The sequence below is a fragment of the Camelina sativa genome, chromosome 2 (genome assembly GCF_000633955.1).
Source record: "Camelina sativa cultivar DH55 chromosome 2, Cs, whole genome shotgun sequence".
NCBI classification, from domain to species: domain Eukaryota; kingdom Viridiplantae; phylum Streptophyta; class Magnoliopsida; order Brassicales; family Brassicaceae; genus Camelina; species Camelina sativa.
In genome coordinates this window covers 22077761-22091773 of record NC_025686.1, presented here as the reverse complement: position 1 = coordinate 22091773, position 14013 = coordinate 22077761, and the positions used below count along the sequence as shown (strand labels likewise).

Here is a 14013-nt window from a genome sequence, read left to right as displayed (position 1 = left end):
ATATTTGTATCATCATTTTTACCCTCTTATAATGAACTTAAAAAATATCTTTCTCTTTACAGTTGCTAAATTTTCTTGTAACTGTAATCTTAGCTCAGTGTACACCTCATTCAATTTCCATATTTTGTTGTCATATGTGAGAAAAACAAACAGCATTCACAATCACAATAACTGGCCAAAATAAAATAAAATCCACCTAAATAATAACTTTGATCCAATCATCCAATTTTTACAGCAACAAACTAGTTTCTCACGTGAGACCAAAGCTGCAGCTGCTTCTGAAATCAATCACCTCTTTCGTTTACACAACAAAGAAACTCAATACAAAAGAATCACCATGACAAAATGCAAATACTATGATTTTTTGTTTGTAGACCAGTATTGTTAAATTGTTAATCATGGTATCATTTGGTTCATTTTTTTGGACTTCATAAAATATAAAACACACGTAAGTGAAAACTGGATGTCAAAATTGTAATTACCATGTAAAATGTTCGTGTCTAACATTAAACTTAATTATATTTGTCTCACATTGTTTATTTTTTTACCTAATTAGTTGCTCTAGAATATAGCGGAAAAAATAAGAAGAAGTTATTGGTTCATGGAGTGGAGTGTAAAACATGGATGTAATTTTAATATACATTTTTAAATCTAATTACTTGATTTTGATATGGATTTATATATCATTATGATATACTTCAAATTTGTCATTTTGTAATTTGTACTATAACAATGAAACTTGTCACCATATTTTGTATTTCAAAGTAATTGATAGAATAAATAACACAATCAATTGACAAAGTGTTTACCAAATAATGTAAAATATCTAATCTCATACTATAATATCTAATCTCCCAAAACAAAAGATAATTATTAAGCTTTTAATATGAACAAACATCATTTTTATATGATTCAATATCCCAAAATTGAACCAAACCAAATTTTGAACTGACCGAGCCAAACCAAATCGAGAAAATTGGCCCCAGTCGAAAGAGTTGAAAGTACGATTTTCAAAGTGATAGCTTTTTAAGTTCCGATTAGGAAAGAGAGAGTACTACTAGTCTACTGCGAGTGGAGTGCTTGCTTGATCATTTGACATTTGCTCTCACTAGACCGACCACGAACACCAAGAGCATACTCTTAGCTCAGTATGTCACTTATTTAACTTCCTTATATTGTCATAAAACTAGCATTCACAATCACAACAAAGAGACGAAATGAAACAACCACCTAAATAGCTTTGATCCAAATTTACAGCAACAAACCAGTTTCTCACGTTAGACCAAAGCTACAACTGCTTCAGGTCTCAAACCTCAACCCTTCTTTTAGCAAAACAAAAGAAAAAGAAAAAGCACACAACTTTCTTTGATTGTTCACAACAGCAAAAAGTTCAATCCTTGAAAAAGAAGAAATCATCAAAAGGGTTTCTCTCCAGGGAGATATGAAGGAGAACCCCATTCCACTTGATTCTTCTTTCTATTAAAGATTCCACTTAGATTCGGCAATAGCACTTTCTTTGAGACCACTGAAGTTTTTGTCTTCTCCAGTTTCTTATGGACAGGTTTCTGTTTGGGAGCTTTGTAATGTTGTTGCGGTGATGATTCAGTTGCCATCTTCATCTCAGCTTCTGCTAGAATCCTTGTCGCCGCTTCCTCTGCTTTCTTCTGATCTCTTTCACGCCATCTCCTGAGTTCTCCTTCAACAGCTTTCTTAGCAGCATCCGCCATAGCTGCTTTCTTCAACGCGTCTTCTGTTGCAGTCTTGAGCTTCTTAATCTCCTCTTGTGTTGTCTCTAACTTCTTCAGTGTCTCGTTTTCGCTCGCTTTCACTGCTTCCACCTGAGCCAATGCAGCAGCCACTTTCAATTCCGCTAACTTATCGCATACCTCANTCACAACAGCAAAAAGTTCAATCCTTGAAAAAGAAGAAATCATCAAAAGGGTTTCTCTCCAGGGAGATATGAAGGAGAACCCCATTCCACTTGATTCTTCTTTCTATTAAAGATTCCACTTAGATTCGGCAATAGCACTTTCTTTGATACCACTGAAGTTTTTGTCTTCTCCAGTTTCTTATGGACAGGTTTCTGTTTGGGAGCTTTGTAATGTTGTTGCGGTGATGATTCAGTGGCCATCTTCATCTCAGCTTCTGCTAGAATCCTTGTCGCCGCTTCCTCTGCTTTCTTCTGATCTCTTTCACGCCATCTCCTGAGTTCTCCTTCAACAGCTTTCTTAGCAGCATCCGCCATAGCTGCTTTCTTCAACGCTTCTTCTGTTGCAGTCTTGAGCTTCTTAATCTCCTCTTGTGTTGTCTCTAACTTCTTCAGTGTCTCGTTTTCACTCGCTTTCACTGCTTCCACCTGAGCCAATGCAGCAGCCACTTTCAATTCCGCTAACTTATCGCACACCTCAGCTCTCTTGCTCAGTGACTTGAACTCCTCTTGAGACAGTGTGACGCTCTGAGATCCAGATTCAGATGAAGTCGAATTACGTGCAGCGTTGGTCTTTTCAGAAATTGACTTTATCTGTTCAAGCGCCTTTGTCTCGGCAGCTTTTGCCTCTTCGGCTTCATCTAAAGCGACCCTTAGATGTAGCTCTGATTCTTCAAGTGCCAGATGTGCACTCTCCGCTTCCTTCATCAACTCATCAGCTTTGTTTCTCATTTCCTCAGCTTCTCGTCGAGCAGTTTCGGTCTCCGTAGATATCTGATTGATGGTTAACATCATATCTTCCAAAGCAGCATTTGCTTTAGATTCCTCTTTAACACATTCTTCTAGCTCACTCTTACTTCTGCTAAGCTTCATATGAAGATCTCCAGCCACAGATTCAATTTCAGCCTCCTTTGCTTCAACTTCACTATGCTCCATCTTCACATTCTTCAGTTCTGCTTTAAGAGATTCCACTAACTCTTGCAAAGACTTCTCTTCTTCCACAAGTTTCTCAAGTAAACCCTTAGCTTCATTCAACTCCAAACTCACACCATTAACCGAATCCATATCAGATGCTTTTGCAGTCTCCATTTGCTTCTGCAGCTCATCGATCTCGTTATATGTCTCCGTCAACTGCACTTCAAGCTTTTTCGCAAACTCAGGGTCAAACTCGTTCTTCAAAGCGAGTGATTTCTTGGCAGATTCTTCCATGCCAGCTTTATACGAGTGCTGCTGAACCTCCTTCTCTGCAAATATCTCACACTGTTCTTTCCGGGCTTGAGAACATGCAAGCTTCGTCTGTTCAACTGATTCATTAACAGCTGCGATTTCATTTTTTAGCGACTCAATCTTCTCAGAATGAACTTTAGTCACTTCCTTGGCTTCCTCCACTTTACTTAAAGCAACAGTCTTTGTTTCCAAAATCTCATTTGAAACCTGACGGATCTTTCTCAGCTCTTGCTTCGCGCTTTCAAGCTCCTTACACACCGCTTCATACTGTTCCATATCCCTAATCCGAGCATCACTACTACCAGAAACAGAAACATTTTCTTCGATTTGACTCTTAGCAGCTTCAGTCGCTTTATTTGCAGAATCTCTCGACTCATTAACCGCTTCAAGCTTACGAGTAAGTTCATCAACAGTTCTTTTAGCCCAATCAAGCTCACTCAACGCTTGCTCTCTGATCGTTTCAGCATTCTTAAGCTGTTCCTTCAACTTACTCAACTCTTTCTGAGCCAAGTGAAGCTCTGTTTGCTTCACCAAAACTTTCTGCAAACCACAAACACAGTTCAGATAATAAAAAAACCTCTTAAAACACAAAACTGCTAACGAATCAAATCAAATGAAAATTACCTCAGCAGACTGAGGATTAGGTTTCCGAATGGCTGGTCTCTCTTTCTCAGCAGAGAAAGCAGCTTCACCGAAAAGGTTAACCGCATCTTTAACAGATTGAAAAGGAGCACTTGTGTCAATCTCTCCAACCTCCACAACGGGAGAAGAATCAGAAGAGTCTCTACGTCCCTTCTTAGCAACCATTTCGCATTTTCTTTCTTTTACAGTCTAAAAAAAATCAAGATTCACTACCTGATACAGAGAGATAGTTCAAAAATCATATGGTTTCCAATTAGTGATGATTCCATTAATAGAAGATTAAGCAAATTAAGCAATTTTTAACAGTAAACACACACACACACAAACGGAATAAAACAAAACCCTAAGAGCAGGTTATTAAGGGAAAGATTAACCTAACTAAGACCAAATATAGTACTTTTCTCTAATTTGATCTGCTTAAAACACAATCATCAAGATTTGGGACAGATTCTATAAATCAAAGAGGCTAAAACGAGAATACAAAAGCTTCTCTCCCACCGACGATGTGGTGACCAAAAAATTTTCGATTCCGTACCTGATCTTTCCGGTTTGAAATTTATCGTTTTTCAGAGCCGAAAACGAAAACCCAGAAACGTGAAATCGAAACCGCGCCAAGAAAAATCAAGGAAATAATCTTAAAGGAGCGATTTTTATTTTTTTTCTCAGGGGGAGAAAAGACGATCGGAGGAAAAAGGAAAGATATCTCCGGTGTCGAAGACGATGAATATAAATCGGAAAGGGAGGAAAAAGATTGGAGCTTTGAAAGAGATGAAGAAGAAGTTTTGAAATTTCTTCTGTAAATCAGAGAGAGAGAGAGAGAGCAAAGTCAGTGGCGAGGAGAGAGAAAGAAAGAGACAGAGAGGAGAGAGGGACATAGAAGGGGAAGTGTATTTGGTTGACAAATGGCAGCTTTTTATTGGTCACCGGTAAACCTAATTTGTTTGGTTTATTTTTTATTTTATTTTCTTAGCAGCAACTAATTTATTTGGACGGTGAGTAAATCATCTTTTTACTTTTTTTTTTTATATGTCATTTACTAAACAACCATACAACAAATTCAATACTATGATAATGATTCGATATCAAGTTAAAAGTGAGAAATTTAAGTTGATTTTCAAAAAAAAAAAAAGTAAGAAATTTAAGTTAAATTCAGAAAGAAAAAAAAAAAAAAAAAAAAAAAAANGTAGAGATTGATATGATATGGGCAAATAATAAAACTATTTGGCACGTGAACGAGCCGACATGTAACTATGTAAGTCTAAAAAGATAGACCTGATTATTCATTTTGTTTATATATAGCTTGACTAGTCAAATATTGAAATGGGCCAAGGTCTCAAGGATGATCATTTTGACAATGATTTGTGATTGTACTTCGTGTGTATATATATCACATTTAATACGAAAATATAGAGATCTCCTTCTCTCCTTTGTTGCAATTTTCCATGGGAACGAAGAGAGCATTACTCTCTTTCAATATCAATTTATTACTACATTTTATATATGTAATAGGATAATAATTACGATTGTGATTATCCATTCATATCTCTAAAGTTTCTATTCCAATAACTAATCAAAGAGCATGTTCATTCATAAGTTACATTAGCGTTGTTAAAATTGATAAATGACCACTAAAGTTAAACACTTGAACTTCTTCACTGAAAAGAATAGAATATATATTGATAAACAACCAACTTTGTATTAAAAAGTAGGTGAAAAATTAGTTAAACAAAGATTAAAATATTAATCTTTTCGGAAGCGTAACGACTTTTTATGTCGTTTAAGATTCTCTTAATGGCGACGAAAGAAGCTGAACCCTCCTAGTTGTTCAACAAATGCTTCGATTTCATCTTCTTCTTCAAGCCCAATCTGCAATTTGTTTTCGTTAATCAACTTGATTGATACACTATTGGAGTAAATCTAAAGGTAAACTAACAATAATGAATACCTCATTGGGAGTTTGATTGAATTTGATTCTAGTTCCATCGAAGAGGAACCTAAAAGTTGATATTTGTTTTCCAACTTTGTCGGAATATGCTTGCATCATCTTACGGACTTCAACGTCCCTCTTAATCCGGAAGTACACACATACGTCATCCTGTTTTATACAACAATACAACAATTTTAACATGGTAATATATATAAACGCATCTTAACTCATCTTAGTTTATTTTAAAGGGATGTACGTAAATAATGATCAATATATCAACCATATATCGCAAGATTTATTCAAATACCTGACTTTTGATCTTGACGGTGATATGAGACGACGGAACCAACGGTTTCTTGTCAGACGCCGACATTTTCACTTTCTCTTTGTGATTTTTTGGATTGTTTATGAACTGGTTAAAGGTACACGCAATACGGAGTAAATATATATACACACAAATGTAGACACATAAGTAAGATATAGATTCCAACTAGTATAAAACCTTCTAGTTTTCTGTTCCCGTTTTACTAGTATTTTTTTTTCTTCTTTTCCCGTGGCCCGTGGGAATTGAGTATCATCAATAATTGATAGTTAAGGCTTAAGATCATCACAAGCTTTTATGGCACCCTTTCTGATTTTTGCTCACTTTGACCGAAAGAAAGAACTAAAATCAATTTTTTTTCTTTCTCAAATTAGTAATGTACCTTCTTCAACAAAACAACGTTCACGTTACTTGTTTGTGTACAACAATAAAGATTAAAGACTTTGGCTTTTGCACAAAAAAAAAAAGACTTTGGCTATAATCCAGTATGGACTTTAGCTATAAGCCCGTAAGGATTTCCAACTTCAATGTGCCATGTTTGTCTTTCGTATGCCATTGTGTAAAAGCAGTTATGATTTATCAAGCTCTCGTTTGTTTTCATTTTTAAATAAAATTATATAAATATCTTTTGTGATTTTTGATTTCCATTATCTATTTAATTTTTGTTGACTTTGTTTCATTTTTTCTTCGTGTATGATATGTTTTCTCTTTTAGTTTGACTAGTTTATTACGTTCTTATATGTTTTCACTTTTAGTCAAATACTAGATATCTTTTATACGTAGATGTATGTAAATGTAATGATGTAAAGAGTCTAAGAGGAAATACAGAAAAGGAGTACAATTTTTATATCTAGTATTTGACTAGCTAAAAGACATAATTGTGCAGCATTTTTTATTTATCAGCAACTATATTTTTGGACGATTAGTAAATAACTTTTAAAATCTTCTTTTTACTTTTTGTGTAGCATAATTTGTCACATAAAGATTAGGTACGTAGGAGATTGATATGGGCAAAGAAAACTATCTGGCTCGTGAAATACACAACATGTATGACTAAAAAGATAGACCTGATTATTCATTTTGCTATGTATAGCTCGACTATTCAAAATGGGCTAAGGCTTTCTCCAAGGATGATCTTATTGACAATGATTTGTAATTTTGTACTTGTATATATATATATATATATATATATATATATATATATATCACATTTAATACGAAAAATAGAAAAATATTCATCTCTACTTTGTTGTAGTTTTCCATACGATTGAACATATTCTTTGGTTGTTACATACATATATATATATATATTTTTTGAAAAAGGTATATTGTTACATCTTTCGTGACAATAATATAACTTCATTTAAATAACTTAGATAACTCTAGATATCAACTAGCATGTTCATGCAACCATAACCTTAATTAGCGTTGTTGTGACATTGATAAATAACCAGCTTTTGTATTAAAATATTGGTGAAAACATAATGAAACAAGATTATTATTATGAGTCGAAGTAATGACTTTTTATGTCGTTAAGATAGGATGACTATGGCTGAACCCTGCCGTTTGTTCAACTAATGCGTCGATTTCATCTCCGTCTTCAAGCTCTAGCTGCAATCATTTTCTTTTCTCAATTTTGATCCATATATAATTGGAGAAATTCTTAATTATGAAATACAAAAAAAAAAGAAAAAAAAAAGAACCTCGTTGGGAGTATGATAGGGTTTGATCCTAACTCCATCGAAGTGGAACCTAAAACATGACATTTGCTGTCCAACTTTGGCGGAATATGCATGCATCATTGTACGGAGCTCAACGTCCCTCTTAATCCGGAAGTACACACATATGTCATCCTGTTTTGTTATATTTACAGCAATTTTTATTAACATGATAATATACGCATAACGCAGCTTAACATTTAGAGCGGTTAATTTTCGCAAATCACAATCAAACATATATCAAGATTTATTCGAGTACCTGACTTTTGATCTTGATGGATATATGAGACGACGGAACCAATGGTTTCTTGTCAGACGCCGACATTTTCACTTTCTCTTGTGACTGTTGGATTGTTATGAACTGGTAGAATTGTTAACATGCAATATATATAAAATATACACACACACAAACAATGTATCTATTTGTTTACCGTGGGAGAACTTTGACTCATATCATTAAATATGAATCTATTTGTTTACCGTGGGAATTGAGTATCATCAAATCAACCGTTGATAGTTACAAGTTTACAACCATCACAAACTTTTATGCACCTTTTCTGATTTTTGATATCTTTGACTGAAAAAAAAAACTAAAAATCAAAATTTATTTCATAAGCGATCGGAAACATGAACGGTCTCTAGTAAAATTAAGGTCTTTAGCTAGCCTATAATCCTGTATTTAGGAGCCATACAAATTTCCAAATTCAATATGCCATTGTTTGTGTTTTGTCTTCTATTTTTTTTGTGTAAAAGCAATTTGATTTATCAAGTTCTTTTTTGTTTTCATTACTAAATGTCTTTTTATGACTTTTATTTTCCATCATCTATTTAATTTATTGTTGACTTTGTTTCAATTTCTGTTCTTCATGTATGATACGATTCAGTTTTAGTTTGACTAGTTTATTACGTCGTTTCTTGTATGGCTTTTACTTTTAGTCAAATTCTTTTCTACGTTATATGTCAATGTAATAATGTAACTTCTTTTTTTTTTTTGATTTACTAAGAGGAAAAACAAAAAAGGAGCACAACATAAGTATACTTATAATTCAAGGAAAAAGACAACATAAAAATCAAAACCAAAAAGACACCATTACATATAGACACAGTAACTGTGTTGTTTCTTTTTTTCTTCTTTTTTTCTTTTCTGGTTTTCCAATAAAGTGGCAACACGATTTTACAGCATTTTTATAAGAACAAACAACTTCAAAGAAGAAGGAATCATAATCGTGATACTAAAGGGGAAGGGTAGCTCCAAATCATCTTAGGAACCATTTTTTTTTGTGTGTGTGGGTAATTTCAAGAAAGACAATAAAACATAAAAGAACATTGCTTTAGATGTGTAAGCAGTGTGACTTTTTTTATGAGCAGCAACCCAAATCCATCTTTTGTGTCTGTCAAGAGTCCACAGCTGGAGATTGCATGCAGCAGAGCCATTTTTTCTGAAACCAAAGAAAGATCCCATTTTGTGTGACAATGGATATCAAGATTTCAAGTTAAGGAGATAAAGATGAAGAAAACTTACAGGCTGAGGTTTACTAGGATCTCCTCCTCCAGACTTAACATGTCCCTCACTGGATTTACCAGGTGAACCGGGTTTGCCACCAGTCTTTTTCTCATCCCTAGCTTTGTTGAATATCACAGTGAAACCTTCTGCTGAGGCTGGATCATTCACATCCCATTCACCAAATTTCGGCAAGGGACGACCTTTGTCCTGTTGTTCGTTCATATATAAAAACCAAATGGTCAAACCCAAAAAAAAAACATCAAGAAACAAGTTCAAACTCAGTGTCAAAATGTAACCCTTGGTGCCAATTAGATGAAATGATTGTCTAAAATGAGTATAAACTCTAAACCCCTGAAAAGAATTAACCTTCCTTCATTGTAAGCAAAGCAAGTCTTAGGTGGCCGGGAGCAAACCACATAAGACAAGAGGCTTAAGATAAACCGAAAAAAGTATCAACCGAGTAAAATACAAAATGAGGACTTAACCTTTTATCAAGTGTATGAGGATAATGGTTTGTACAATTTGCCCAAACTGATCATGTTTACATTTTATAGCAAACAATACACACCACAAGTCAAAAAGATTACCAAAACCAAACCAGAAGCAAATTTCAAAACGTTCCTATCAACTTCTATTATCCAATTAAAATTAGGTGAGAAAAAAGTGATAAACCAAAGTTTGATACTACAAGTGGATTCCAATATTGTCTCTAAATAAGCAAACAAATCCACAAGGGCAAAAAAGATCTCTTGCTTGTCCATAAACAATGCCACACAACATTCATCATACCTCTTTCACTATCAAATGAATCAAAGAACAATCTCGGGACGAAAACAAAAAGACAACAACTTCTCTGTATCAATCCTAAATCCATCTCAAATCCAAAAATCAGAAACTCAAAAATCAAAAAATCTAAGCTTTAAAATCAATCAAATTCAGAAAAAGTGTCAAAAATTAAATAAAACACGAGATCCAGAATAAGAGATTATCAGATTCATCAGCAAGACAATATAAGCTAATCAGAATCACAATTTTGCACATCTGGATGTTTCTTTTAAATCCACATATCTAAGATTCAGAGGAATCAACAAAAACCCTCCAAGCAAAATGAAACTAAAATTCTCAAAAACCATACAAATCGAATTCATAATAACTGTTCTATATATACACACCAATGACCAATCATAGGTTCAAAGAAAAGAGAGGAGATTTGAAAACGTACCGACATGGCGTCTGCAGAAAGGAGAAAGATTTATCCCAAGAAAAATGGAGAAATATTATAGCTTTAAGAAGAAGAAGAAGAAGAAGAAGAAAGAAGAAAGAAGCCGCCGAGAAAACCAAAGGAGAAAAGAAGAAGAGAGAGAGAATCTGGGGAGAAAGACCAAGACGCAAAAGAAAAAAAAAAAAAAGAAAGAAAAATCAAAAGAGAGACTTTTTAATTTTTTGATTTTTGATTTTTTTTCTCTTTTTTTTTTTTTTCTTTCTTTCTTTCTAAAAATTCTATTTTGCTTCTTCTTTATTTTATACTATCTCTCTCTCTCTCGGTGCGGTGTCTGTAACGGTTTATATAAACGGAGTTAGAAGACCTCAAGTGACGTGTAAATGTCTTTTGGTTTTTCTAAACGGAAAGATGAGCTGGCTAACGACTGTTTATAGAGAGAGAGAGAGAGAGCATATATGTTGGTTCAGAGTTCAGACCGATGCAAAGCAAGTGACTTGCTGGCTCTGTTTTGTCTTTTTCCATTACTCTTTTTTTTTTCGTCTTTATTTTCAGCTAATAAAAAAAAGTTTATTTAATGGATTATAAATTTATAAATCGTACACAGATGGTGTATATCAATTTTGCTACTTCTTTTTTTTTTTTTTTTTTTTTTTTTTTTTTTTTTTTTTTTTTTTTNACTGTAATTGGAAATTTTAGTCTAATCAAGTGGCCTATTTGTTTAAGAAAAAATTATTAGTCATTTTCCTAACAACGATTGATTCTTTAATCCGTCATCACTCGTCTACCAATTTTCCTCCACTTGCATGTATTAATGATTTTAATTTTATTATTATTACAATAAACAATATGGATTTGGTAAATTTAATAATTGTTTTGCTGGTTTTGCGACAATTTTGTTCTATAGTAGTATTTCGTTTATTTATATTCCTAATAGGTGTAACCAAGTTTTGTATAATAATAGTGATCTAAAACATGTTTACATGTATGATGTAAAATAAAATTTGTTAGCAGACTAACAGACAATCAACACATTTAAGCATTAAAAATTTATATTTGTGGTTAACTACAGGAGGATGCTCACGAGTGGGTACTGCAAAATGGAACAAATCCAGTGATGCAATCTGACGAACTGTTAGATTCTGTCTGCATCAAGATCCCCCATCAGACACCATCCCAACACAACAACCAGTTTCTCGTTGTTCCGACATTATTCATCATAAAAAGATTCCTCAACGACACAGAGAAGACGCTTTATATTTTTTGCTTCCATGGCTCTGCATCATTTTTCTCTGAACCACATTATCTGAATTGGTTTTTGGTGAAAGTCCAGATTGGTTACAGGTGAATGAATTCAGCACATGATTTGACAACACAGCTCCAGCTATTAAGAGCTTGTTCTCCCCACTCCTGATTTTGTATCTGTAAAGAAAAGAAAAAATTGTAAGAAACGAACAAGCAAACAAACAAATACGAACTTTAATGCAAGTGGAGTTTAAAGACAGCGTTTTTAAAACCCACCTGGAAGATTAAGAGATTTAATCAAAGTCTCCTGATATTTCTTTTGAGTTGTATTTGGCAGAGAAAGGAGCCAGTAACGGTCTGTATTGCTTGTCTTCTTCTGTATAACAGTACAGGCTTCAATGCATAAGTTTCTGGAACTGACTGGCATTCACAGCAAGAACTATTAATGAAACAAGAGAGAACACAATAATCACTATGATGCAAAATTTATTGCCAATTAGGGAGGAGAAGAATGGGTAAGATGCATACTGTGAATCAGACAAAGCGGTTCCTCTAGAGAACATTACACTGAACATCCAGCTCTTCACCGCGAAATCATCTGGAGAAGTAGAAACACATTAGATAAGAACAGAATATAAGAGTTTCATGAAAAGTAACAATCATAAGGATTAAGAACAAACCTACAGAGACGCAGATGCTTGAGAAAAGCATTAACTCTGATTTGCATAGGGAAGTTGATCATATGATTACTGTTACAGATTGTCCTGGTGTTATCTCTTCATGTTACTTTGCAAGGCCTTCAGCTTCTCCATGACCACTGTCAAGGTTTTGCGTGAATCTTGTGAAACGCTCGTGGATGTTATGAATCCTCTAGAAAGTAAATCTTTCAGGATGATATCAGTCCCAGAAATGCTGGTTTCTTGGGAAAGTATTCCATTGACAAGAGCTTTGTAAGTAGTCGCGTTAGCTAAAAATCCATCTTGTTTCATCTCTTCATAGAGTTCAAATGCAGCTTCCATATCACCTTTAGCACAAAGTCCAGAAATTAATACATTGTACGACACGAGATCAAGCTTCAGCCCACAATTGCTCATGACGACTCTCAATTCAAGGGCCTCTGTAACATCACCATTCTTGCAAAACATGTGCATTAGAGTAGTGAAACTAGCAATAGTTGGAACCAACTTCTTTTTCAGCATAGACCGAAGAAGCAGCGTAGATTCTTCGGCCTTACCGCATTTTGCAAGCGCTCTCACCATTGCACTCTCAGCTACATTTGCCGGACATATCTTACGTTCTATCATCTCATCCTTCAGCACAAACGCAGTCTTTATATCTCCCACTCTACAAAGACCGTTAAGCAGACCAATGTACTTCCGACACTCGGGAGATAGACCTTGCTTTGACATTTCGTGCAAAAACATGCGAGACTCCTGGAATCTGTGGTTCCTGTTGAGGATGCTTATGATGGCTTCACAAGTACTTTTATCAGGGGTGATTCCCAAAAGGGTCATGACATTAACCAGATCAAATGCCCACTTGATCTCTCCATTTGCACAACACTTAGAGATTAGCATGTTGAACGTATACTTGTCAACTTCAAAACCTCGGCATATGAATGCTTTCAATATCTTAAGACCAATCTCCAACATGTTGGATTCACAAATCCCAAGGATAAGAGAATGGCATGTGAGCTTGTCAGGTAAAATGCCACCCAGTATCATGGATCTATATAGCATAAAGCTTGTTGATACGTCTTTCCTCTTTGAATACCCATGCAAAAGAATATTGTAGGTAGTCAGATTAGGACCTCGACGTTGGTTCCCCATCTCAAAGAGTATGTCATGTGTCCTCTCTATTCTCCCCATCCTTGAGTAACCATCAATCATTGTATTTGTTGTGACAGCATCAGGGGTAAGGCCAAGTTTATCCATTTGCTCCCGAAAATAAATACCAGCTTTCCATTGGCGCGCCTTGAACATACCATCCACAAAACAGGTATACATCACCTTGTTGGGAAGTAAATTACCTCGAGCCTCAGCTTCCTTAGCAAATAGTATGGCAATAACAGTCTTACCCTTCTTACACAACCCAGAAATAAGACTTGTATATGTATAACTGTCAGGCAGAATGTTTTGCTGTACCATCTCACAAAAAAGTGAGACAGCCTTGTCCAAGTTCCCTGATTTACACATTGCAGTGAGTAGTGTGTTGTACATTACAGTATCAACAGCTGCAGGAACATCACGGAGACTTTTAAGAAACTTCTCTCCCTCTCTCAA

The 14013-nt window shown here is 34.8% G+C and overlaps 5 protein-coding genes across 9 annotated transcripts in view; all 5 read right to left on the bottom strand.

Annotated features, from left to right (window-relative positions):
- Positions 1212 to 4664, bottom strand: LOC104732381 (WEB family protein At5g55860-like). Of its 2 annotated transcripts, XM_010451922.1 has the most exons (4): positions 4332 to 4664; positions 3779 to 4009; positions 2405 to 3694; positions 1212 to 1886 (listed from the first exon to the last, which is right to left on the bottom strand). In XM_010451922.1, exons 2-4 carry the CDS (start codon positions 3959 to 3961, stop codon positions 1416 to 1418), a joined length of 1944 nt encoding a protein of 647 aa, XP_010450224.1. In that variant the 5' UTR covers positions 3962 to 4009; positions 4332 to 4664; the 3' UTR covers positions 1212 to 1415. The 2 variants fall into 2 exon arrangements, with proteins under 2 accessions (XP_010450224.1, XP_010450217.1); XM_010451915.2 differs by lacking the exon at positions 1212 to 1886 and having other exon boundaries at positions 1893 to 3694.
- On the bottom strand, positions 5585 to 6115 carry LOC109127677 (putative small ubiquitin-related modifier 8). Its single transcript, XM_019232890.1, has 3 exons — positions 6031 to 6115; positions 5742 to 5891; positions 5585 to 5662 (listed from the first exon to the last, which is right to left on the bottom strand). The coding sequence occupies exons 1-3, from the start codon at positions 6094 to 6096 to the stop codon at positions 5585 to 5587; spliced, it is 294 nt and encodes a 97-aa protein (XP_019088435.1). The 5' UTR covers positions 6097 to 6115.
- On the bottom strand, positions 7570 to 8088 carry LOC109127040 (putative small ubiquitin-related modifier 7). Its single transcript, XM_019231179.1, has 3 exons — positions 8023 to 8088; positions 7749 to 7898; positions 7570 to 7656 (listed from the first exon to the last, which is right to left on the bottom strand). Exons 1-3 carry the CDS (start codon positions 8086 to 8088, stop codon positions 7570 to 7572), a joined length of 303 nt encoding a protein of 100 aa, XP_019086724.1.
- On the bottom strand, positions 8782 to 10728 carry LOC109129066. The gene is made up of 3 exons (XM_019236649.1): positions 10490 to 10728; positions 9286 to 9474; positions 8782 to 9202 (listed from the first exon to the last, which is right to left on the bottom strand). The coding sequence occupies exons 1-3, from the start codon at positions 10493 to 10495 to the stop codon at positions 9158 to 9160; spliced, it is 240 nt and encodes a 79-aa protein (XP_019092194.1). The 5' UTR covers positions 10496 to 10728; the 3' UTR covers positions 8782 to 9157.
- Positions 11746 to 14013, bottom strand: part of LOC104732347 (pentatricopeptide repeat-containing protein At5g55840) — a 5277-nt gene continuing 3009 nt past the window's right edge. The window contains exons 3-6 of one of the 4 annotated variants that reach the window (XM_010451888.2): positions 12412 to 13760; positions 12260 to 12329; positions 12008 to 12151; positions 11746 to 11908 (exon numbers count right to left, since the gene is read on the bottom strand). In XM_010451888.2, the coding sequence (XP_010450190.1) occupies positions 12502 to 13760 (1259 nt within the window). In that variant the 3' untranslated portion in view covers positions 11746 to 11908; positions 12008 to 12151; positions 12260 to 12329; positions 12412 to 12501. Of the gene's footprint in view, positions 11909 to 12007; positions 12171 to 12259; positions 12330 to 12411; positions 14005 to 14013 lie in introns of all 4 variants that reach the window. The other 3 variants (XM_019236644.1, XM_010451883.2, XM_019236647.1) reach the window with 3 other exon arrangements.